This window comes from Triticum urartu, chromosome 4A, assembly GCF_056163025.1.
Source record: "Triticum urartu cultivar PI428250 chromosome 4A, HENAU_Tu73, whole genome shotgun sequence".
Taxonomy (NCBI): Eukaryota; Viridiplantae; Streptophyta; class Magnoliopsida; order Poales; family Poaceae; genus Triticum; species Triticum urartu.
The window spans coordinates 249,107,338-249,133,620 of NC_141876.1; the positions used below are offsets into that span (position 1 = coordinate 249,107,338).

At 49.9% G+C, this 26,283-nt stretch overlaps 1 protein-coding gene across 2 annotated transcripts; it reads right to left on the reverse strand.

Moving 5' to 3' along the window:
• Nucleotides 1-437: 437 nt before the first annotated feature.
• On the reverse strand, nt 438-19,592 carry LOC125543748 (Cyclophilin-like peptidyl-prolyl cis-trans isomerase family protein). 2 transcript variants are annotated; one of them, XM_048707212.2, is made up of 8 exons: nt 19,362-19,592; nt 13,089-13,121; nt 12,845-12,993; nt 12,398-12,470; nt 12,228-12,317; nt 12,052-12,091; nt 896-978; nt 438-809 (listed from the first exon to the last, which is right to left on the reverse strand). In XM_048707212.2, the coding sequence occupies exons 1-8, from the start codon at nt 19,503-19,505 to the stop codon at nt 789-791; spliced, it is 633 nt and encodes a 210-aa protein (XP_048563169.1). In that variant the 5' UTR covers nt 19,506-19,592; the 3' UTR covers nt 438-788. The 2 variants fall into 2 exon arrangements, with proteins under 2 accessions (XP_048563169.1, XP_048563168.1); XM_048707211.2 differs by having other exon boundaries at nt 13,089-13,202; nt 19,362-19,588.
• Between the last annotated feature and the right edge of the window lie 6,691 nt (nt 19,593-26,283).

Sequence of the window (26,283 nt, forward strand, 5' to 3'; positions counted from 1 at the left end):
TTCAATCAGCAACGTATTTGACCTCCGTAGATATTGATTTTCCACGAAACCAAATGCAAGCAGAAAACAAACTGACATTAGGCACTAAATTAATAAGTAGTCCACAGAAATAACATATTTTTTATAAAAACTATATAAAAATAATAACATAATATTATTTAACAATTATAAATACGTTTGAAATGTATCACAAACGCATACGGCACCATGTTGAATGGCAAAAATGATACCAACATCGTGATCCAGATGTCTGCGGGCAATTGAGGGACGCCGTTGGAGATGTAACACTATGTACCAAAGCAATGGTAGCTTATGCATAAATGCAATCCTGTCATGTAACACACCGTCTACCTCTCGTGCCAATCACTGTCATCTCTCTAGTGCACAGTGTCATCGTCCTGTAGCAAACAGTACAACGTGGAGTAGCTACGAGCAGGGAAAGCATACATGTGTAATATTGATTTTTTTTTCCATTAGACTATCGGTCGATTGGATTGCATTAGGACCTTCCCAATGCTTCACGTTCTGCATGTGCTAAGCATGCCAAATAGGTACAAGACAAAATTTTGGTCACCATAGAGAAACAATGCTAAACGTGCAGACCTAGTAACATCAAACTCATGGAAAAATTACATGGTACAACGCATTTGGACATAGTACAAGTCTGACCCCTCTCCTTGGAATGCACATGCACTCTAAATCCTGGAAGAGGTAATATGGATGTCCTTTTGAAACACATGTCTTCTCAGTGAGGCCGAAAGGAAAAAAAAAGGCACTCAATCGCTGGATCATGCGAAGCATTTTCGTCTCTACAAAAATAGAAATGACGTTAGTTGACCACTATGAACATGTGCAAGGAGAATACATTTTTATATTTCTCAAGTGAGATCCTCACCCATCTCTCAACTTCTGATGCTGATTCAGAAAGTCTCCTCTTAAGAATAGACTTCTCTGCCTCACAGCTCTCTACATCAATATCTGCATGCAAGTCAAAATCAATTGAGGCTGAACTGTGCACCTTCAGGATTTAAATGAACAAATATCTGTGACATAAAGCTAGCCCACAAAAGAGAATACCAAAAGACAACTTACAGTAATGAATTGTCACTCAACTATGGACGTACAGACAGAATACTAGAGGCAAACAGAGAAAAATAGTGCACCATGGAACATGTCAATTTTATTACGACCTTGCTGACCTAAAGTTTTAGTACTCAAATATGGCGATCTAGTCAGCAGTGGGATAACCCTGTATTACCTCTGAAGCAAGAGAAAGAAATGGCAGGTTCTATTGTGGACTCTGGTTAGGAAAAGCGATCAGTATAGGCAGCAGCAATGCTGGCATTATGTCCGCAAAGGAGAGAAAAGCTGGTACCAGAGAATTGGGGATGGCTAGGAGTCCAAGTCAGAGAGAGAATCAGCTAGCAGATTTGGTAACAGCCAGCTCGGATTAGGGAAGTTCTAATCATTCTGGTTGCATTAGGATGATTAGAATTCTAGTTGCATTAGGTAAAGGGCAAGGGCAAGATTGGAGATTGCTTGAGATGGCTCCGCTCTCACCTAGCTCCGCTCCCACCCTCTAGCCCCTCCAAGCCCCCGCTGCCTGCCGCCGACGCCCCCGCCGGCCGCCCGCCTCCCCCGCCCCCCTGCCATGGAATCACCTGGCACTGCCCCTGTTGACCGCCGGGCGACCCTCTCCGGCGAGCGCGTGTCCTCCGGTGACCGCTGGCTCAGCTCGGAGAGCGAGTCCTCGGCGCGCTCGTACAGGGACGTCGCCCTCACCCCGCCGGCGCCTGCTACGTCGCCGGTACCTGAGGCCCCTGGCCGCGTCGCGCTAGTTGCCCGCGTGCCTGCCAGGCAACGGCTTGGACCCCGCTCGGAAGTCCACCGCGTCTCTGGCGGGGCTGTGCTCGACGCTGATGGGTTCCAGCAGCCGCGACGCAGGAACCGACACCGCCGTCCGCGCCAGGACGGCACCCCCAGCTCCTCACCTCCCCGCCGCCGCAGCCCATCGCCGGAGGAGGTTGCCGGGCTGTGTTTTCGCTGCCTCGACCACCGCCACCGGGTGAGGGACTGCACCAACGACGTCCGGTGCAGGCGCTGCCTCGCCTCTGGCCACGAATCCCGCGACTGTGACAGCCGACGCCACGGCGACGCGCGGCCTCCCCGTGTCGCCCCAGGCAGGGACGGCCCGCCACCGGCGCCCACAGCGCGCCGCCGCACTCCCAGCCCCCCGGCGCCGCCTGCGCTTCCCCAGCTGGTCCAGGCTCCCCCGCCGCGGCCCGACATACCCGTGCGTGTCATCATGGTGCAATCCACGGAGATGGAGGAGGCCGAGCGGGTCCTTGGCCGCGCAATGGTGGCTTCCATCACCGGCAACAGGCCGCAGGTGACCACGACCGAGGTGGCCGAGCTGCTCTACCGCTCCCTCGAGCTCTCCGAAGGCGATTTCACCGTCCACGAGCATCACCCCGAAGACTTCCTCATCCTCTTCTCCTCCCTGGACACCATGCGCCAGCTCAATGGCAAGCATTTCATCAGCTCGCCACGCTTCGCGCTGTCGCTTCGGCCATGGTGCAAGCTCGCGCATGCCGGCGCCGGCGTGTTCGAATACCGCGTCGAGCTCGAGCTCCGTGACATTCCCGCCCAAGCCTGGCATCTTTCCACCGCCGAGCATGTTCTTGGGGAGAGCTGCTGGATCGAGAGGTTACACCCCCGCACGCGCTCTCGCGAGAACCTGGCCATCTTTCGGCTTTCCGGCCGTGTGCACAACCCCGCCGACGTCCGCCGTGCCGCCATTCTGGAGATCGTCGAGCTCCTGCCGTCTCGTGTGCCCTCGGAGGCGCCGATGGTCAGGATACTCACGTACCCCATCTCCATTGCGCTCGTACGTGCGGCTCCGCTTGGGGCGCCCACTCCCGGTGCCCAGGCCAACAACGACGACCCCGGCCGCGATGGCGCCGGTAATGGGCATGGCCAGGGCCAGGGCTCCGGACCTGGTCGGGCGTGACGCCGTGGCCGGAAGCGTAGGCGGTCTAACACTGCGCCGGACGGCCGGGCCGACGGCATGGCCATGGACGCGTTCACCTGGCACGCCGGCGACCGCTCAGGGCGAGCCGACGGGACGAGCATGGCGACCTCCTGGCCTCGGCCGGCCAACGGCGGCGGCGGTGCCACCCGCCTTGCTGACGCGGGATGGCATGTTGTCATGGCTGGGTCAGTCGGGCCCTGCTAATTCTCGTCACCGAGCCAAAAGAGGAAAAGGAGGAAAAAGAAGGGCCCCGCAAGGGCAGGCTTTGGAGGCAGGCCTGACGCACGCGTCTGTCGAGCCCGCTGACGACGCCACGACAGTTGTGTCGAGGCCAGCTGGCGAACTCCCACTGGTCGCGGGTGCGCAGGAGAGCCCCGGAATTTCAAACACCGGCTCTCCCCATGATCCCGAGGACGATCCCGCCGGCCCACCCCTGCCGCTGCTGATCCGACGCCGTGTCGGGACCTTGCCCTTTTGAGCCAGGTCCCAGACTCGCAGCCTGTGGCGCCAGTTGGCTCAGGAGAGCCAGGATCGCCTGCCGCCTTGTCGGGGCAAAGTGGCATCTCACCCGCTCCTGCCGCCCGGGCGGGCCCAGTAATCTCCGCTGAACAGTCACCGCAGCCCCACGATCACACCACGGCGATTTCGGCGGGAAGAGACGCCCTCGTTGCCGCCTCCATTGCCATCGTGCCGGCGCCCGCGCCCCCCTCTGAAGTTGCCCCCCCCCCTCCTCCCACAACTGTCGATGGGCCAAATGAGGCTGGGCCGCCAACAGCCGAGACCGCAACTCCTGCGCCGACGCCCCCAGTGGCCGCTGTTGGGCCCCCAGTCACCAGATCACCGATGCCCACTGCCCAGAGCCCAATCTCCATCCTACAGCGGCCTCATGGCCACTCTGTGCTCGCGCCCACCCCTGATCGCCGCCCGCCTGTCGCCGGCCCCCGTTCGCCTGCGTCTGGTCGGTTTGCCTCGCCACCAATCACTATGCGGCGATCGCGCTGCCATGCTACTTCGCAGCAGGCATGGACGCTTGGCGAGTTTCTGGCCGCGGCCATGAAGCACATCAGTGCGTCGCTGCCGACACCTGGGAAGCGGCCACGTCGGCCCCTCAACTTCGCCCCACGACGAGGCCGTTCCGCGGCGGCTGCTGCCACGCCTGCAGCGGCGCCACCGACGGCAGAACGGAGGGCCCATGTGCAGATTCTGCGCACACTTGGGATTGTGGGCACCAACCAGAAGATCTCGCCCATTGAGATGAAAGCATACGACGACATGTTCGCGGCGCCGATTCCACTGTCTGTGCTCAAGGCCATCGCTGCCCTGGTTGATCGAGATCCCAGCGTGCTTCTCCCCTCCTCCCACGCGCGAGGCCACTGCCGGCGACTGCTAAGTCTGCCAGCACACCCACGAAGGACTCCACACCGCCAGCGCTTCGCAAGGCGCTGAAATCCGTGGCGCTTTTGGTGCCGTGGATGATCTGGAAACATAGGAACGCGTGCGTTTGTGACCATGTGAGCCCTTCGCTCAATGAGCTTGTCGACCGGATCAAGGACGAGGCCCGATGTTGGGCAAAGGCCGGGGCTCAAGGGCTCAGGGTCGTTTTGCCATCATCATGGGATGTCCACTGATCATCTGGCAACTGTGTAAACCTGCCTCCTAGGAGGATGTAAATTCCCTATCTTTCCAATGCAATGAAACGCAAAGGCCATTTGCGTTTTCTCGAAAAAAGGTCAAGGGCAAAACATCCCATATATAAGGATGTATTGTATCTCAGATTAGGAAGCAAGAACAATCAATCTTTCTCTCCAATTATTCTCTCCAAACACCTTCAAGTTATCTTCAGCATGGTAGTACTTACATTCTGGATCAAAGTTTACAGCAGGTTCTGATACATGAAAATACACATGTCATAGCTAAAGTGCTGAATAGATTTCGTACTAGGGCTAGGGAGAAGCTCTCAGCCCTGGAAGCAAAGATAGAAGAGTTATTTTTCAAATTCTAGCTTGCATTATTCCTCATGGAGGGTCCTCTTTAGGCAGAGGCCTAACAATCCAATCTAAGAGGTCACAGATCTTATCCCTAATTGGCTTTCGCAAGCTAAAGGATATCTTCTTCTTCTTTATTTAAAGGATAGACTATCTAAGATAGCGGTTGGGAACCTCTTGCCATAATTGGTAGCTGCCATGGTAGGGGCATGTATTCCGATACATAACAGCTAGGTAGCAGGGAAATCATGCATATACTTTTTCTTTAGATCAGAAATTCAAAATTATACTTTTGTGTATCATACAGATTAATATTTCATTACTATTACTTTACTAGGCATAGGTCAAACCTTTTAACACCTAATATTTTGACAGGTTAGTGTTGCTTCATCAGCAATCACTCTAGAATTAAAAATGTAGACGGGTAGGGCAGTGGCGTAGCTAGGGGGTGGCCAGGGTGGTCCATGGACCACCCTGGAATTCCCCCATAGCTTATGTATAGTGTAGTAAAAAACATTTCGTTTAAAATAAAACAAAACTTGTGTAAATATTTCTATTACCGGACCACCCTGACAAATCGGGCTGGCTACGCCACTGGGGTAGGGGTCTAAAATTCTACTTAACTAGATGATACCCCTCGTGTTGCCATGGAATTGGATATATAGTTTCTAAATACTCTGTAGAATACTAACTCAGTCCTTACGATTCAAACAATGTGATAGATTTCGGCATAAACAAAAAATATTAACATGAAAAGTTGTGCATGTCACAATTAAATGCAATGTGATTTAAAACCTACTTAGAATGCACTTATGCATGTTTCATGGTAGAGGATTCTCATGCGTAGATCAGACAGATGCTAGTGGATCAAGCTAGTAAATCTATCGGCCACAACAATTTTGATTATGTTGAAACATGCAAGTTGAGATAATTAGAATTAATGGGGATCACTCTCTTAGGTATATACATGATAGGATTAGCTATAGAACCTTCATATTGACATCTATTCAACTACTAGAGAAAAAAAAAAAGTCCGTCCCGGGGGGTAACGGTTAGGTCTTTCCCTGGGGATTTGTTTGGCGACCCGAGGGGAGCCCGCCGTCCTGATTCCGTGCGCCCCCCCCCCCTCCCTTCCGTCCTCTCAGCAGCTCCCGCGGGTTACAGCGGTGTTCCCTCAGGTGACCCCGGGGTGTTTCCCTTCTGCTGTCCTGGTTTCTGCACCGCCTCCCCCATCAAGCTCCCTGAGCACTGGTCCCCCCCCCCCCGGTCCACGCCCGACAGTCACCCATCGCCGTCCTTGCCTCCACCACTTGTCGGGGATGGATCGCATGGAGGGCCTGATGGGGAGGTTGAAGCTGTCAGATCTGGAAAGCAAGTCTTGGAACACCTGGTAACATTTTCATGTTTACATTACGCCAGCAATCAGGCAAGAGGAAGGCGTTAGAGGAGGGCCCCTGGATGTTTGGGAAGTCCCTTTTGGTTCTGGAGGACTTTGATCCAAGTAAAAGTGTTAAAGAATATGAATTCAAAAAGATCCCGGTCTGGGTTAGTCTTTGATCCGCCACTTGGGATGATGTGCCGTGATGCTGGCCTGGCCATTGGAGATATCATAGGTGAAGCTCTGGAGGTTGATGCTGGATCAGATGGTATGGCAGTGGGGAAATACTTGAGGATCAAGGTTCGCATGGACATATCAAATCCCATTATGAGGGGCTTTGTGCTCGATGATGATGATGAGAATGACAAGGGTATGAAGAACCTAACTGAAGCGGAAAAAAGAAAGGAGGAAGAGAAGTGGCGTCGCTTTGAATACAAGTTCCTGCCGGATTTCTGTTACATTTGTGGTCGGCTTGATCACGTAGAAAAGGATTGTTCCATAAGGTTGAAGAAGGGCAAGGCGAAGCAATTTGGTCCATGGCTGAAGGCCTTTATTCCACGGCCTACAAGTGAGGCGAGTAGGGGTGGTTGGAGTAAAGGACGAAGTAACCTTCCTGGGCGTAGCAATGGAAGTGGTAGGAGCCTAAGCTTTGGTAACTCCAGGGGACAGTCCGGCAGTGATAGTGGCTCTTGGAGAAAGGATAACCCAAAGGCAGGGCATGGGTTAGCAGGAAAGGAGTCCCGGGATGATGAGGTCACAAGCCATTTGAAAAAGCAAAGTGAGAACGTGCCAGCACACAAGGAGAATAAAGGTGAAGATACTACAGGAAAAATCAATGGGAGCAGGAGGCAACTCACCTATGATGATGCAGGAGCTGGACAACAACACAAGGAGGATGTTATGGACATATCAGGGGGGGGGGGGGGGGGGGGATATTGGTACAGTACCGACGGAGGGGACAGTGAAGGATGCTGCTGAGAAGAAGGTGGTGTTGATAACAGATGGGCCACCAGTAGAGGAAGATACAACTGCTCCGGGGAGTGGCAAGTGTATGAATAAGGGAGGGTCCAAATACCATAGACTACACCGAAAGGGAAAGATAGGAGATAACACGTCCATTGGTGTAACTTTGGGAAAGAAGAGAGGTGGAGATGATATGTTGTGTGACGTTGGGGAGGGGGCTGAAGCTAAGAAGAGCAGGACGGAGATGGGTAACGCAATTCCCAATGAAGCGGGGCTGTCGGAACAGCCCTGCGAGCACCAATGAAAGTTGTAGCCTGGAACTGCCGGGGGCTTGGGAACCCGCCGGCAGTTCGTAGCCTTCTGGAACTCCAGAGGGTTGAAGAGCCCGACATTCTTTTCCTTCCAGAAACAAAATTGAAGGAGATTGATTGCTTGAGATGGCGTTTGAACTTGGCGAACATGGTTGCGGTGGATTGTGTTGGGCGGAGTGGGGGTTTGGCGATGTTCCGGAGGAGGGGAGTAGAGGTGCAACTGAGGTGGAAGAGGAGGTACCATATAGATGCTGATGTAGTTGAGGAGAATGGCAGTACATGGAGGTTAACGGGAGTGTATGGTGAATCAAAGGCAGGCGAAAAAGAGAAGACTTGGAGAATGCTCCGAACGTTGCACGGCCAAGCAAATATGCCGTGGTTGTGCCTAGGAGAGTTCAACGAGATCCTCTTCACGGGAGAGAAGGAAGGTGGGCCGGCTCGGGCCCAGGGCTGCATGGAGGCTTTTGGGAAATGCTTAGAAGAGTGTGAGCTGGAGGATTTGGGTTTTGTAGGTGATCCTTTCACCTGGAGGAACAACTGGCATGACGCTAGGGGTTATACACGAGAGAGATTGGACCGTGCGGTTGGTAATGTAAGCTTGAGGTGCATGTTCACGCTGCACAAAATAATCAATGGAGATCCAAGACACTCCGATCATCACCCGGTCATAGCTAAACTTCGGGAGCAGAGCCTGGTGATGGGGGGAGGTAGCGGACTGAGGTGCTTCCGTTTTGAGGGCCGCTGGCTGCAGGAGGAGGGCTGTGAGCAGGTAGTGGAAGAGGCGTGGAACACAGCTTTTTGGGAGGGGGGAGTCTCGGTGGGGGAGGCGCTTCGAAGGGTGAGCAGCAGCCTTGTGAAGTGGGATAGGGAAGTTCTAGGGGAGCTGAAGCATAGGATTAAGGGGGTCAGGAGGGAGCTGGAAAGATGTAGGAGGGGGAGGGGGGGCATTAATCAGAGCAGATTTCAAGGGAACAACTCCTTCGGTACAAACTGAGTCGGCTTGAGGACCAGTATAACATTTATTGGCAGCAGAGAGCTCATGTAAACTGGCTTACCAAGGGGGACCGTAACACTAAGTTCTTCCATGCACAAGCGTCGGAGAGGAGGAGAATTAATCTGATTAAGAGGTTGAAGAGGGAGGATGGAGGTGTAGTGGAGGGAGAGGAAGAGATAGGGACTTATATTACAAACTACTACAAAAGTTTGTTCATATCTTCTGCAGGTTCCCCGAACAACGACATCCTCGAACATGTTCCATCCTTGGTCACTCCGGCGATGAACGAGTTGTCGACCAAACCGTTTTCTGGGGAGGAAATAAAGAGAGCCCATGATGCAATTGGCAATTTGAAGGCACCGGGTCCGGACGGAATGCCAGCAGTTTTCTACAAGAAGTTTTGGCATATGGTGGGTCCCAAGATCCAGGAGGAGGTGTTTAAGGTGCTGAATGGGGGTGTGATCCCCAAGGGGTGGAATGAAACAACGATTGTGTTGATCCCCAAGGTAAAGAATCCGGAGTACCTCACGCAATACCGACCGATCAGTCTTTGCAATGTCATTTATAAGCTTATTTCCAAGGTGTTGGCTAATCGCCTTAAGGTAATTCTCCCGGATTTGATCTCTCCTACACAGTCGGCCTTTGTTCCGGGTCGTATGATTACGGATAATGTGCTGCTTGCATATGAGATCACACACTTGATGCATAAGAAGAAGGGGGGGTAGGCAAGGCCTCGTTGCGGTGAAGCTCGACATTAGCAAGGCATACGACCGGGTTGAGTGGAACTTTCTTGAAAGGATGATGCTCTCCATGGGGTTTGCTCCGGTTTGGGCGAGTTTGATTATGAAGTGTGTCCGGTCTGTTTCTTACCGTGTGAGATATAATAGCAAAGTTACTGAGGCCTTCTATCCCCAAAGAGGCTTGCGGCAGGGCGATCCCCTCTCGCCATACTTATTTATTATATGTGCGGAAGCTTTCTCAATCATGTTGCAGCAAGCCGAACTTGACCATTCCATTGAAGGAGTTCAGATCTGCACAGGAGCACCAAGGATAAACCACCTTTTCTTCGCGGATGACTCGTTGATCGTCATGAAGGCTTCTGCTGCTAGCGTGTCCCGACTACAGCAAATCTTGGCTCTGTATGAGGATCAATCTGGGCAGAAGATAAATAGAGACAAGTCGTCTGCTTTTTTCAGCAAGAAAACTAGCCAGCAATACAAACATCAAGTGCTCCAGGTCCTTGACATTCCCTCAGAATCTCAAAACGAGCGCTATCTCGGTCTTCCGGTGCATCTTGGAGCTGCGAAGAGTAAGGATTTTGAGTACATAAAGGAGAGTATCTGGAGGAAGATTCAAGGCTGGATTGAAAGATTGTTGTCAAAGGTGGGGAAGGAAACCTTGATAAAGGCAGTGGCTCTAGCCATACCAACATATGCGATACCGTGTTTCGATACGAAGAGTCTGTGTGAGGAAATCAATTCTATGATCTGTCGTTACTGGTGGAGCCAGCAAGGAGGTAAACATAAGTGCCATTGGTTAGGCTGGGAAAGACTGATGAAGGCAAAAAAGGATGGGGGTCTTGGTTTTCGTGATCTGCACATCTTTAATATGGCCATGCTTGCGCGCCAAAGTTGGAGATTGATACAAAATCCTGAGTTTCTCTGTGCTGTCGTGCTCAAAGCAAAATACCATCCGGACTGTTCTATCCTCGAAGCAACTGAACAAAAGGGCATGTCCTATACCTGGCGGAGTATCTTACGAGGCCGTGATCTTCTCAAGGAGGGCATTGTGTGGCGAATCGGTGACGGCACGCAGGTGAACGCTTGGACTGATCCCTGGCTCCCGAGGGGGTCGACTAGGAGACCTATTGCACATCAGGGACTAGCCATTGTTTCGAAGGTGCACGAGCTTATTAACCCGGTTACTGAGTCTTGGGACGAGGAGCTAGTGAAGGAGCTGTTCACACACGATGATGCGAGAGTAATTCTGGCCATCCCGCTGAAATCGGACATGGAAGATTCAATATCTTGGCATTTTGACAAGAAGGGCTCGTTTTCGGTTAAGTCTGCGTACCGGCTTGGTGTTAGCCTGAGAGAAGCGTGAAGCTACCAGGATGCTAGTCCTTCCCGTGGACAAGCGGTGCAACTGCAGAACTTGGAAACAATTGTGGCAGATTGACCTTCCAGGCAAAGTCCGGATGTTTTTATGGAGACTGACTCACAATAGCCTTCCAACATTGATGAATATCAAGAGAAAGCACATCGATCTGGACACTAGATGCCCCATGTGCTTGAGACTAGACGAGGACGGGGGGCATCTTTTTTTGAATTGCAAGAAGGTGAAGGCTGTGTGGAGGGAACAGTACTTGGAAGATGTCCGGATAGCACTTTGTGAGTGCACTGAGGCAAATGAAATGATGAGGAGTATATGCTCCCTTCCGACCAAAAAGAAGCTGTCTGTGCCGGTCCTTCTCTGGGACTGGTGGACGACGAGAAACAAAACGTACGCGGGCGAAAAGCAGCGATCGGCAGCCGAAGTGAGCGCCTTCATTACTAAGCACCTGACAGATTTCCAGAGTCTCAAAACACAACCCGCTGCGACAGCTCCAGTCTTAGTTCAGCATACTTGGACCCCTCCTGAAGCGGGCCTTATAAAATTCAACATGGACGCAGCTTTCCATGCTGATTCAGAGTCAGGGGCCTGGGGGTTCGTGGCGCGGGATGAGCAAGGGACGTTCCTGGCGGCTGCAGCTGGCAAGATGGTGCATGTTTGCTCTGCCTTTCAGGCTGAGGTGATCGCTTGTATTTAGGCAATCGAAGGTGCAGCTGATCTGGGAGCACAAAGGATTTACTTTTAATCAGACTGTTTGACAATGATCACTCCGCTCAAGGGGCGGGAGTACGATGCTGCTGAACTCGGCGTCCTCTTTAGGGAGACCAGAAGCAGGTGCCATGCATCTTTTGAATTTTATGAGTTTATGTTCTGTCTTCGAGACTGTAATAAGGTTGCGCACGCTTTGGCGCAGTTTGCTATGGGTGCTGCGACACCTCTTTCTGTGTGGGCTTCCAATGCCCCAGACTTTGTTTCTGGTCTGGTGATCACCGACATGGTGCATCGAGTTTAAGTGGAATACATGATATTCCTTTCAAAAAAAACTACTAGAGAAAAAAAACTACTTCCAACGATAGAGAAGATCAACTCAATATGTAAACATCACATGTATTTCATTAGTAAATTGTTTAACCATCTAAAGGGCATGCAGTGTAACACTCTGACTATCATTGTTTTGCTTTGCATATATGCTAGCGTATTTTGTTTGTGGTAATAATGTTCAAGATACAGAAAATAAAAATAAAAGGGGGAAGAAACAAGGAACTTTCAGTTGTTACCATAATAGTATGTCGACAGAATCTCAATGCGCTCAATTGGCTGAAAATGGAATAAATAAATAATTATGGTGCAATTTAGCATGTGGAAGAATTCAAATATTTAACATGTGCACTCGAGAGGTAAATAAGATGGAACAGATTGCCCACACATAGGACTGGCATTGCCAGATACATACCATTACAAAAATGCCTTCTTTATGGGTTGGCAGGCGCTCTAGTTTTCTTAATGTATCGTCACCCTTAGTCACCCTCCCAAATACAGCATACTGAAAATCATTAGGCATCAATCTCCATTCAGTTACTTAACTGACATTGAATATGAGTCGTTTCAAAAAATGCTAAATACCTGGCCATCAAGGTGGGGAGCATCACCAAGGAGGATAGAAAAGGAAGAGGAGGCACTGTCTGGGTCAGAATACCTTGCAGAGGGGAAGAATAAGTAAATATCATAAGCTGATAAAATGTAATTGTAGATACAAAGCAGCTTCTTTTTTTTGCAGGGCATACCTGATCATATTTACGAATGAATCTATGAATGTTTTTCAGAATTTTTAAAAGATAAATAATTAGCTAAACCCTAGACTCAAGCACCCACCCTTGCATGTACAATATCCACTCTGAATAAGGATATACATTGCATTCATCTGGAGTTGTACGGGACAACAAAAGGAACTATGGAGAACCATCTGAACCAATGCATACAGAAAGATGCTAGTACATGATGTTATGGTTTAGGCCAGAACCAGATGGTTTGATAAGACAGGTTTCTGCCGAAACTTCAGACAGGGAGTACCTTCCCATTGAGAGAATTCCTCTGACATGCTTGACAGTACTAAATTCACCAACAATTGATTTCTCTGCCTGTTGTTCCTGCTCTTTATTCATAGGGGCTTTTCTACCTCCCATGACATCGGCAACTTGCGCAACAAAACCCTTGTCAACCTGCAACCAGTAACAGATGTGCATGCATATGATAAAAAGTAGTCCATAACAAACAAACAAAAAATGTGTCAGCAAGTTATCAAATTTATTCATACCCGGAAGAAGTGATTTGTATTATAGCATCCAAGCTGCACAAGTTTAAAAATGTGTTCAACTGTCTTAGGTGCAACACGAGGAAAGAAGCCGAATTCAATGTCACCATGATTTAACTGCAGGTACAATTGCAATACAAGTAGGTGATGTCAGTAAGAAAATTGATTAGCATACTACATTTGAGGATTAACCGGGTGGAAGAGAACGATATCCTCAGGGCACCTTTCTCGAAAGAGGAGGTGAGAGCGACGGTGTTCCAAATGGAACACAACAAAGCTCCAGGCCCGCATGGTTCCCCCGCAGAATTCTATCATAATTTCTGGGATATCATCAAGACTTAACCTTTTGGAGTTGTTTAAGTGTCTTCATGCCGATCGACTTGACCTATTCAAGCTAAATTTTGGCGAGATTGTTTTGTTGCCGAAAATTAAGGAGGTTGAACGGATCTAGCAGTTCAGACCCATATGCCTTCTTAATGTCAGCTTCAAGATTTTCACCAAAGTGGCTACGAATATGTTAAACTCGATAGCTAACCATGTTGTCCGACCATCTCAAACAGCCTTCATGCAAGGAAGGAATATACTGATGGTGTAGTAATCCTTCATGAGACCGTTCACGAGATGCACCGAAAGAACATGAGTCGAGTAGTATTTTTTTTGAGAAAACGCATGAGAGCGTGCGTTTCATTTCATTGTAAAGAGAGAGTTGTAGTTAGATTCCTCCTAGGAGGCTGTTACAGAATCTGAATTAATGGACATCCCAAGTGTGGGGGGTAATGGCTCTGAGCCCTAGCGCGCCCGCGTTTGCCCAAAGGTGGCCTCTTCCTTGATCTTCGCTAGCAGGGTCTTCACGGATGGGCATGCTCCATTGAAGACGCAGTGGTTGCGGTGCTTCCATATCATCCAGGGGACGAGGAGGGTCACGGTACCTAGGCCCTTGCGCATGGGTGTTGGGGCGGAGTGTCGCGCCGATTGCCACCAGTCCAGAAGCGAAGGCTTGTTGTCTGGCGGGGTACACGGGATCCCTAGCCAACTCAGTGTCTCGTGCCAGGCCTGCCGGGCGAAGGGGCATGCGAGGATGAGGCGGTGCATGGTTTCAATATGGGAGCATGCGGGCGGTTTTATCGACAACGGGCTGGAGCTGGGCAGCGAAAGGTCGGCGCAGCGTGAGGGGATGCCCAGGTAGGTGACAGGCAGCTCGACGATGGGGCAGCCAAGCAAGTCGACGACAGGCGCGGCCTCATCCGTGCTGGCACGGATCAAGGTGGCCGTGCTCTTGGTGAAGTTGACCTGGAGCCCGGAGGCGCGCCCAAAAAGCTGCAGGATGCTCTTGATGGCGGTGACATCGCTCAGGGTGGGGTGGCAGAAGAGGATCATGTCCTCAGCATAGAGGGAAACATATGACATCGGGCGTCGGGGGTGAAGCCGCTGCAGTACGCCCAACTCAGTCGCACGGTGGAGTAGACGGCCTAGCGTGTCGATGGCGAGCACGAAGAGCTGGGGAGATAGGGGGTCGCCCTGGCGGAACCCACATCTGTGCCAGATTGCTGGGCCTGGCTCTCCGTTAAAGAGCACCCTGGTGCTTGCCGAAGAGAATAAGATGGCAAGACAATCGAGGAACCTGGTGCCAAAGCCGTATCGGCGAAGGGCATGAACAGGAATGGCCACCTGACCGAGTCGAAGGCGTGTGCCAGGTACAGTTTCAGGAGTACGCGTGGGGCGCCGAGCTGGTGCAGCAGACGGGCTGACGGGCTGACTGGGGGACGAGGATGAAATTGTCATGCAGGCTGCATCCGGGGATGAAGGCATTCTGGCTCGTGCTGACGAGTGAGTTGAGCTTGGGCGCGAGGCGCAGCGACAGGACTTCGGCCAAAATCTTGGCGACCAACTGGATGAGGCTAATGGGCCTGAAGTCGCCGAGGGCGTGGGTGTCTGCGCGCTTGGGTAGCAGGGTGAGCAGCGCCTGATTAAGGCAGCTAAAGCCGCGGCCTCGCATTGCGTAGAGCTGGCTGAAGACGTCGACAAAGTCCTGCCGAACAATGGGCCAGCACGCGCGTAAGAATTCAGCCGTGAAGCCGTCGGGTCCAGGGGCTTCGCGCGCGGGGAGCCGTTTGACCGCCTGCCAGATCTCGTCGGCGTCGAACGGGGCGTCCAGGTCCTCCAAGTTGGCGGGGGTGATGAGGTCCGAGAGGTCGAGGGCGCAGTCTCAGGGCGCCTTCGAGCCCAGGAGCGCGTCGAAGTGAGCGTAGGCCGACGCGACTATCTCCGAGGGGTCGGTGATTACGTCCTCGCCGACGAGGGTACTATGAATCCTGTTCTTTTGGCGCCGGTACGTGCACTGCCGATGAAAGAACGATGTGTTGGCATCGCCGTCCTTGAGGGTTGCGAGGCGGGAACGTTGTCGGGCAATGGTGCGCTCGAGGGAGGCGAGGCCGAGGTATGACACCTTGATTTGTCGGCGCAGCCAAACCTCGTGCGGGGACAGGGCACGGTGGTCCTGCGCGGTATCTAGCCGCAGGAGTTCTCTAGAGATTGCAAGTTTGAGCCATACATTGCCAATCGTCCTCGAGCTCCAGCTCGTAAGCTTGCGCGCCGTGGCCTTCATGCGAAGCATGAGCTGCCTGAAGGGGTCGGGGTCGTGGACGGAGTGCCAGGCTGCTGCGACGACGTCCTGGAAGCCATCCAACCGGATCCAGAATTCCTCGAAGTGGAATCGCCGATGGGTTGGTGGCATCAAGGAGCAATCGAGTAGCAAAGGGCTGTGGTCAGACACGACGGAGGCGAGGCAGCGAAGATGGCCCTCCCCGTGGAGCTCCTCCAATCCGCAGTGCATAGGACGCGATCAAGGTGGACAAGGGTCGGGGGCGACTGCTCGTTGGACCAAGTGTATCGGCGCCCGTTGAGATAGATCTCCTTGAGCGCGAGGTCGTCGAGGATGCGCCTGAAGCACCCCATCATGCGGCGGTTCAGGTGGCCGTTGTTCTTGTCTTCATTGGGATATGAGGTTGAAATCGCCACAGACCATCCATGGTCCAGGGCAATCCACGCGAATGTCGTGTAACTCTTGCAAGAATGCAATCTTGTCGGCGTCCAGTTGGGGGCCGTAGACCACGGTGAGCCACCAGGGTGTGCGAGCGCTCGATGGGTGGGAAACCTGGGCTGTGATGGCATTTGCCGTGAAAAGAGCATCAGTGATGGACACCTCACGGCTCTTCCAGGCAAGCATGATTCCACCACGAGTACCAAGCGCGGGGAGGTACACGTAGTCGTCGAATTCCGAGCCAAGGGTCTCAAGGACAGTCAACGAGCAAATCAAAGCCATCTTCGTTTCTGGGAGGCAGACAATGGACACGTTTCCGGCTACAACGAGCGAGCGAATGGCGGTGCGGCGAGCGCGTGCGTTGAGGCCGGGCACGTTCCAAATGAGCATCTTGGGGTTGTGATCCATTGGGCAGAGGTCGGCGTAGTGGGGCGCGACGCGGCTATGCCTCGATGGGACTGCCAGCGACCATCATGGTGATCGGCGCGATGGCTGGATCCGCGGGGAGCTCGCGATCAACTAGGGCAGCTATGGCCGAGAGGACGGACAAGGGAATGGTAGTTGCGAAGGGAATGGTAACTGGCGGTAGTGTGGCCATCGAAGTCAATGATGATGTAGGTCATTACTTTCAGACAAAAAAAGGACTACGACAAGGTGACCCCATATCCCCAATGTTATTTAACATTGTTGCTGACATGTTGGCTATTCTGATTGAGCGCGCCAAGCAGGATGGACAGATTGCGGGAGTAGTGCCACACCTTGTGGATGGTGGCCTCTCTATTTTGCAATATGACGATGACACAATTCTTTTTATGGAACATGACCTGAACAAAGCTCGAAATCTGAAACTCTTGTTTTCAATGTTTGAGCAAATGTCGGGCCTCAAAATTAACTTACATAGAAGTGAATTGTTCTGCTTTGGAGAAGCCATTGAGGCGGCGGCCGATTATGCTGACCTATTTGGTTGCGCACTTAGCCAGTTCTCGATAAAATATCTGGGAATACCAGTTCATTATCGGCGTCTCACCATTGCAAAGTGGAAGCATGTGGAGGAGCGTCTAGAGAAACGGTTGAGCAGTTGAAAAGGAAAATTGCTCTCAGTTGGAGGTCGGCTGGTTTTGATTAACTCCGTCCTCACAAATATGGTTCTCTATATGTTTTCTTTCTTCCAACTCCCAAAAGGGGTCCTGCAAAGACTAGACTATTTTAGATCCAGATTCTTTTGGCAAGGAGACGGTGAAAAGAAAAAATACAAGCTTGCCAAATGGAGCGTGGTTTGTAGGCCTAAAGACCAAGGCGGCCTTGGAATTCATGACCTGCAGGTCAAGAATGAGGCCCTTCTCAGTAAATGGTTATTTAAACTTCTTACTAAGGATGGTGTTTGACAAACCATGTTGTGCAACAAGTATCTAGGCCAAAAGGCGGTGTCTCAGGCATATTGGAAACTTTGCGACTCACACTTCTGGGCTAGCCTAATGGTGGCAACGAAACATCTCTTTCGCTTTGGGTCTTTCGCGATAAAGGACGGATCAGAGATTCGTTTCTGAGAAGACATCTGACTAGGCAATGCCAGTCTCAGAGAACAATATCCAACCTTGTATAACATTGCTCACGATAGGAGACATCTGACTAGGCAATGCCAGTCTCAGAGAACAATATCCAACCTTGTATAACATTGCTCACGATAAGAATAATACTATTGCGCACGTGCTCAGTTCTTCCCTGCTGAATATTTCGTTCAGGCACGATTTGATTGGCCCCCGACTTGTGTCATGGCATAATCTTTTATTCCGGTTGGACTCGATTAACCTGACACAAGGACGGGATGTGTTTCGTTGGAACCTTACAACATCAGCCTCTTTCACAGTAGACTCTACGTACCATGCACTCACGCACTCTGAGGTACCAGTGAGTAATAACAAGAAAATTTGGAAGTCTAAGATTCCACTAAAAGTGAAAATCTTCATGTGGTATCTTTGTAGGGGAATTGTGTTAACTAAAGACAACCTCGCATGACGCAACTGGCTAGGGAGTAAGAAGTGTTGTTTTTGTACTCATGATGAGACAATCAAACACCTATTTTTCCAATGCAAGTGCGCGTTCTACGTGGTTGGTCATCCAAATAGCATCAAATTTGTATCCGCCCACAAGTGTTGCCAATATTTTTGGTCATTGGTTGGACGGTATTACAAATAGGTTAAAAACACTAATAAGGGTGGGAGCGTATGCCTTAATTCATTCGCTTTGACTATGTAGAAATGATTTGGTTTTTGATGACAAAAAGGCTTCTCCTTTGCAGGTTATTTTCCAACGTACACACTCGTATGTACGTGGTCTATGCTACAACGGCCGGAGTACCAACCGCTGTTCATGGCGGTGTGCGTGCGATTGAAGCAGGTGCTTACGGAGGTTTTTTCCCGACATGTGTGGCAGCATAACCTACGGATCGATCCACCACCCCCTTCGACATAGGCATAGTATCGGTCTATAGGACTCCACTGTTGCTGATTTGTCGGTTTTATGTAATGAATTATTGTCAGACTTCTGGATTTGGCTGTGTGCATCCTAATTATGCAGAGGCAGGGTGTTACTCATAATGCTTTGTATCGCTTGATGCTACATTCTGAGATACTAAAGTCGCCCTTTATAGAAAAAATCTGATCCGGTTTCTGCCATTACAGCCGTATCATCTACTCCCTTCGTTCCAAAACAGATAACCCAACTTTATACTAACTTTGTACTAAGTTGAGTCATCTATTTTGGAACGGAGGGAGTAGCAGTTGGGAGTAGTTAGGTGTATTCGGCCAATAGGAGTAACCGAGAAAATCAGAATTTTGACGAGAGATATGCAGCAGCTCACTCACCAATCCTAGATTCCTGGATCTTGCAATCCTCTCACTCTTAACTCCAATACACTCTGGCCGTACCACCCTTGCTAAACCAATTCCAAAACGAATCTTTGTGGAACTACAGCAGCGGCTCGGAAATTCCAGCTAAGATCCTCATGGATACTCACGATTCACAAATCGATCGACAAGTTTCAAAAAAAGAAAAGCAAATTCGTCGACAGATATAGAGGATTTAATCTACAAAAACTAATTCCGGGATACTTTTCCTCCCCCAAACGCTAGAATAGGCCGCTCAATTTGCAGGAGTTCAAGGCGAAACACCTGGGTGCGAATCTCACGACGGTAAGAGCAGAAACAGGAACAGGAATCAAGATCATGGGGGAGGACCTGGAAGATGACGCGGGCGGATCCGAGGTTGGGATCCGAGGCGTAATAAGTGGAAGCGCCGGCGGTCGAAGCGGACGTGACGAGGAAAAGGAGAGCGGCGGCGATGTGCCGGAACAAACCCGCCATTTTTCTTTTCTCCTCCATTTCTTTTTGGTGTGCGCTGGTTTAGCTGAGGGCAGAGCAGCTGTAAGAAAGCGCCTTCCGAGCCGGGAAACACTTACCTCCAGACGTAAGTGTAGCATTTTTGCCTCCAGACGTCTGATCGGAAGCATTCGTTAGACCAGCCGTGTGCCGTCGATCCCAGTTGGATCTCACGGCTGAGAGACACACTAAAATTTCTGGGCCAACTTTCCAAACTACTACTCCCCTAATCGCTCCTTCCCAAATTAATTAGGGAAACATTTGGAGCCGGGGCACCGGCGGAACATTGAGCCGGTCTCCCTCTTCCTCGCATCTCCTTCATCGCAGCTCCCCCACATCTCGTGCAGCTCGCCGGGGCGCGCGCCGCCCTCTTCTTCTGCCCCCTCTTCCCCACCCCTTCCCCATCCCTTCCCCCTCCCCCGCCCCCCGGTCGCAGCACCACGCCTCCCCTCCCCGCTCGAAGCTGCCATGGATCTGCACGGTGACCATCTCATCTCGCCGGCGACCGAGGGGCGGTGACCACAGGAGATGTTGCAACCGGGGCAATGGGGTGCTACCATGGCGACGCCTACCTCGCATGCATCGGAGCTCTGCCTACCTCGCCGGATCCGGCCACGCCGGAGCTGCAACCAACCATGGCAGACTACACCCCACGGCGATTTTTTGCTGAAATTGGTTGTAGCAAATTCAATAGCCGGTGGTAGCAAAAATCTACTACGGTTGCAGCAAAACGGCGTCATCGTCATCGCGGGGTCGCAGCTGAGATAAGGAGTTTGAAGCTTTTTTCAATGCGGTTGTAACTTTTATAATTGTCGGTTGCAACTTTTTGTTTTTCGTCCATGGCTTCGTTTCCATGGTTGAAACATTTTTTATAGTCGGATGAAGCTTTTTTCATCGCTAGATGAAGCTTTTTTTCACCGGTTGTAACTTTTCGTCCATGGCTTTTGTTTCCACGGTGAAACTTTTTTTATAGTCTGATGAAGCTTTTTTTATAGTCTGATGAAGCTTTTCTCTGTCACCGGTTGTAACTTTTCTTGGTCATCCATAGCTCTAGTCGTATACTGGTTGAAGCTTTTTTCGTAGCCGGTTGAAGCTTTTCCTATCGCTAGTTGTAGCTTTTTTCGTCGTAGGTTGCAGCACTGGGCATCTCCCTGGGCGCTCGATCTTTTTTGTTCGCAAGAGGGGGATGAGCGCCGGCGAGCACACCGGTGAGCACGCCGGTGAGATCCGGTCGTCGCCACCGGAGCTGCAACGGTGGCCATGGAAGCTACAACCGCAGGAATGGGCTATTTTGCATGGGGGCGAAGCCGGTGAAGAGGACGGCCGCCGAGGACTACCGGCGACCAGGGCGGCCGGGAAAGACGGCCGGCGAGGACGGCGACCAAGGACGAGGAGGGCAGGCGAGGGACGGGGCGACGACGAGGGGGAACGCGGGCGGCCGGCGAGATGGGGTTCGCGAGAGAAAGACGACACTCGTTACACGCTCGCGAGAGAGAAGATGGCCTGGTTGGATAAGGATCCAACGGCTTGGGACGGGCTGATCTGACGGCTAGGGTGCGACCGGCCAAAACGTTCGGCCGGCGCACCGGCGCCTAGCATCGCCCAATTAATTACCCTGAATTCACGACACAACTCATCTCACCTGATTCCATCCCTCGCGCACCCGTCTGGCCGTCCTTCGTTAGCGCCGTCATCGTCGTCCCCGTTCGCCGCCCGGCCCTCCTCTCCGCATCGTCGGTGCATCATCCCGTTCGGCGGCCACGCGAGGACTGGCCTACAAACTGCTCGTCCACGACCTCGCAAACGCAGAGCCGTCATGCTTGTCTCCACCAAGATCGGACCCTACTCCATTTGCAGTTGTGGCATGCGGTCGACCTCGTCGGTACGTCGTTTCTATTCGGGAAGGAAGCCACGACGAGTGGATTACTGAAGGTTTCGCCCAATCCATCCTCAGCTGACCTAGGGTTTGAGTTATCTCCTCCTAATACAGTACAAAATCCCTTCATTGCTACTGTTGGTTGGTTTTGGCCATCATTGTGTTCTGTAATTTGTTTGACCTATATCTATTCAATATCTTGGTTTTTTCATGATTGTGGACATGATTTTGTCTCGTTCATTCTGTATTCAGTCATTAAATCGCGACACCTTTTCGCATCTTTGTTGTCTAGGTTCCGTGCGAGTTGAAGGTACTACATGCGGCAGGTTGTAAGAATGAGCCCCCATCTGATCTAGGTTGTGATTCTCCTCATTCATACCATGCTTACAACTTTATATGTTTCATACGTATCATATTTTTGTATGGGAAATACGTATCAGCTTGCTTCATATTTCTCATGCTAGTGCTTCTTCACTGAGTCGAGTTTGCTTCATACATTTGAAACTTGTGCTTCTACAATGAGTTTAGTTTTGCTTCTTTGCATGCGTATGTTTGCAGCCGTCATGTATTTACTTAATTTAAAACTAACCCATGCTTCCTAAGTTTCACACATATTATGCACAAAACAGCCACTCCTTTCTGAACTTAATTTGAATGACTACATATAAATCTTTTGTATTCCCATTTAGAATAAATATATGCACTTCCACTATGTAGATATTATGTTGAGATTGTATGAATAAGTTGCATCCAAATTTTCATGATTCGTATGAATCACACTTTTCTTCACGGTGTACAATTTGTTTCATATGCCACATATATAGCTATGCTTCTTCAATGTGTATAGTTTGCTTCGTATCTTTCACATCTGTGCTTCTACATTTTGTTTGGTTTGTGACATTTCCATGCTATGTGTTGTATTAAGAATCATCTTTGTATACACATCAAACAATTCACCCTTCTAAATTTCTACAAGGTTGATGGAAGCGGAAAAACATACTTTGCTGATGGTGAGAATAACACGACGGTCGATGGTGGGCCTAGCATGCAGCATGCTGTCGAGCATCTCAATGCTAAGGGTTATGGTCATCAGCTTGGAAGCAAACTAGCCATACACACCACTTGGTTGCTTGGAGAAAAATGACTATGGTTTATGAAGCATGGGTTGTTGGGTTGGATGCTTGATTTTCCTATGATGGAAGCAAAGGGTGCACATTTGTATTTCTATATGTGTTTATTGGCGGAAACAATATTGTGATGTTTGAAAACAAAATATACCATTATATAAGGCAAAAGGTTCTGTCAAACTGAAGCAAATTCCAGTCGTGTTTGAAGAGAATTCTCGTATCTATGAAAACATTTGTTTTGCCATGTTGAAGAAACCTGTTAAATTCAAAATATTGGACCGAAACAAATTCCAATCACGATGGAAGCAACGCTTGTGGCGTTAAAAGAAGACGGTTAGATTCCAAATAATTCTGCATCCAAATTTTCAAATAAACTCTCCAACCAATTATTTGTGGCAGAAAAAAAACGAAGCACCGAACCCACGTACTACCTAGGCCAACAATTAATGGCCCATGCATGCACAGTAACTACCTAGGCCCACATTATTCTATTCATGCATCAGACGCATCAGATATCACTAAGGCTGGTCATAGTGGGGAGTAACTTATGCTAGTGTCATGCACATGACACTAGTCTAAGTTACCATCTTCATAGTGCAAAGTAATATAGTACTAGTGTCATAGATGGCTTCATTTATTAGCATGTAGACTCATATTGTCTTTAGAAGCGCTATGTTACAGTAACATATTATGTTACCACTTTCCATTAACTCTTTGCCACATAAGTAAAATTTTCTTAAAGTGTGCTATGTTACTAGCTAAGTTACTCCCACTATGACTAGCCTAATCTAATGGCAAGCAGCTAGTCTGATTGACGCAAGGCATCAGAGTCTGATGCCTAGTGGTTCGTAAGTGCATGAGAGAACTCTTTATTTAAGACTGTTTTAAATTTTATTTCTTCCGTCCCATAATATAAAAGCGTTTTCTATATTAATATGGTGTGAAAAACAATCTTATATTATGGGACTATTATGGGACAGAGAGAGTAGTGAGTAGTTTACTACTTCCTCCGTTCAAAAATACTTATCATCAAAATGGATAAAAAAGGATGTATTTACAACTAAAATTTTCTATCTTTGAGTCTAAAATATATATAGATACATCTCTTTTTATCCATTTTGATGACAAATATTTCCGGATGAAGAAAATATTTGATACTATAAATAAAAATTCCCTATCTAACATTGAGTCTAAAATTTATGTCTTTATAACACTTTTATCCATTTTTCCATCTAACTTTGTTAAATTGCACATACAAAGACACTAACATCCCTCATGTGGTATGTGATCAAAATTTTAGTAATATTAAAGAACAAAAAAAACATGACCAGCTCACCTAACCCTGCAGCCGTTCCGGCGGCTACGTAGCTGACTAGCATGCAACACCAGTTCCCGTGACACACGCACACAAAGGGACATACCAACCAGGCTCTGGTAAAGGCAAAAACTATATATTCAGAAGCATCAAAAACCTGTAATTGATGCCAAAACATATTGCCTTCTCGACTCAGTAAAACGACGCCTATATTCTATATCCATTTCTGTTCCTGGACGCAAGATAAGTAGTAATATCAAGCGGATGCAAAGATATATTTCCTTCGATTCAAAATAGATGACCCAACTTTATACTAGCTTTGATAGATGACCTAACTTTATACTAACTTTGTACTCCCTCGGTTCCATAATGTAGTGCCTATAGATTTTTTACAGAAGTCAAAGAATACAAACTTTGACCATATTTATAGAGAAAGTGTAGGTATATCTAGAATACGAAATGGACATCATTGAATACATCATGAGTTATATTTTTCAGAATGTACATGTTTGGTATTGTAGATGTAAACAGTTTTTTCTATAAACTTGGTCAAAGTTGGCAAGTTTGACTTCAAAAAAATCTATAGGCACTACATTGTGGAATGAATGGAGTACTAGTTAGTACAAAGTTAGGTTATCTATTTTGAAACAGGGGAGTACTTTGATGTAACAAATTAAGTGTGTGTAGAATTATCTTCTGAAGATATTCAGAATGATGGCGCCGCCCAGCATTATGTTCATCGAGGAAGCCCTCGCTATTCCTTGGATAGGAGATAGATTCTCCTCCGACGAACGGTAATGGCTAAACAGCATGCGTTGCTGCCACCGTGTCGTGCCATGGCCCCGTTGGTCGCCGTGTAGACCAGCCGGCCGGTATAGGGCACAACGTGGGTGCCCCTGCTGCCCCCGTGCGCCGTCCCGGCTGCCAAACGCGCAGCTCCCAGACGTCGCGTAACTGTCGTGCCACAGCTCTGCCGGCCGCCACCCGCCCTTTGCGCGCTAGGCTGCGAGCCGCACGAGATCCGCGCATTGCCGCCACACCGCATGCGTGAGCCGCCGCCACACGAGCTTCATGCGTAGCCGTAGCCGCATCCCCTCCTCGTCGCCGTAGTTGCCCTCGGGACCCGGCACGCCGCTACACCCAAGCGCCTACCGAGCGAGCTAGCGCATACGGCAAGTCTGCTCCCACTCACGCCGCAGCGACTTGTGGACCATCGGGGGATGTATTCGGGGAGCTAGTGACTTGTCAAGTATTACAGAAGGGGCAAAGGCGGCTTTTTACGTGCAATTTAACAGCGTTAGACACAAAAACGGACGAGAGTGTTATAAAGGGCATACAATTTAGATTTAGTATTAGATAGGGAAGAAAAAAATTCTTAATGTCAAATAGGGAAACTGTAGAAGTGCATGCTCTAGTCAATGCAACCAAAAGACCGATCTGATAGAAGAGACTAGGAAGCACATTATACGTCAACACTCCCCCTCACGTGTGGCTCCCTCAGGCCCAAATATGGACCGAAAGTGGGCTGCAATATAATTGCGCCAGCCGGGTCTTGAACTCAAGACCTCTTGGCTCTGATACCATGTATGATGTTGTAATTGCACGATGTATTGCTCTTCGTGCATAGACACGTATATATGATGTACAAATGTGGGTCACGGATCTCGACTATACAAGGAACTAGGAGGCGGGCCCAATACACAATATGCACATAACACATATACTCAACACCCCCCCCCCCGTAGTCGAAGCGGCACCGTGGCTGACGCAAAGACTGGACCGGAACTCCTCAAATGACGCCGTAGGCAAGCCCTTGATCATGATATCGGCAAATTGTTGGAAAGTAGGGACGTGCAAAACACGAATATGGCCAAGGGCAACCTGTTCCCAAACAAAATGAATATCCAACTCAATATGCTTGGTCCGTCGATGATGCACCGGGTTAGCGGAGAGGTAGACCGCCGAGATGTTGTCGCAGTAGACCACCGTGGCACGGTCAACAGGGCAAGAGAGCTCCTGAAGCAGCTGGCGAAGCCACGAACACTCAGCGACGGCGTTGGCCACCGCATGATACTCAACCTCAGCACTGGAACGAGAAACCGTAGGCTGGCGCTTGGACGGCCATGAGATGAGTGAGGGTCCAAGATAGACACAATAGCCCGAAGTGGAGCGACGAGTGTCAGGGCAGCCCGCCCAGTCTGCATCGGAGTAGGTGGTGAGGGCGGTGTCAGCGGAGGCGTGAAGCGTGACACCAAGATCCATAGTGCCACATATATAGCGGAGAATCCGCTTGACGGCAGCCAAGTGAACGTCTCGAGGAGCATGCATATGAAGACACACCTGCTGCACGGCATACTGGATCTCCGGTCGAGTCAGAGTGAGGTACTGGAGAGCACCAACGATAGACCGATAGAAAGCAGCATCCGAAGTAGGAGAACCATCCGTGGCAGAAAGCTTGGCCTT

Excerpts from the sequence above, each read along its gene's own strand:
- LOC125543748 (XM_048707211.2), bottom strand. The coding sequence starts at position 19,505 with ATGGAGGAGAAAAGAAAAATGGCGGGTTTGTTCCGGCACATCGCCGCC. Across the intron at positions 12,318-12,397 it reads CTCCCCACCTTGATGGCCAG|TATGCTGTATTTGGGAGGGT; the intron begins GTATTTAGCATT and ends AATGATTTTCAG. Across the intron at positions 979-12,051 it reads TCTGTCGACATACTATTATG|ATATTGATGTAGAGAGCTGT; the intron begins GTAACAACTGAA and ends ACTTGCATGCAG.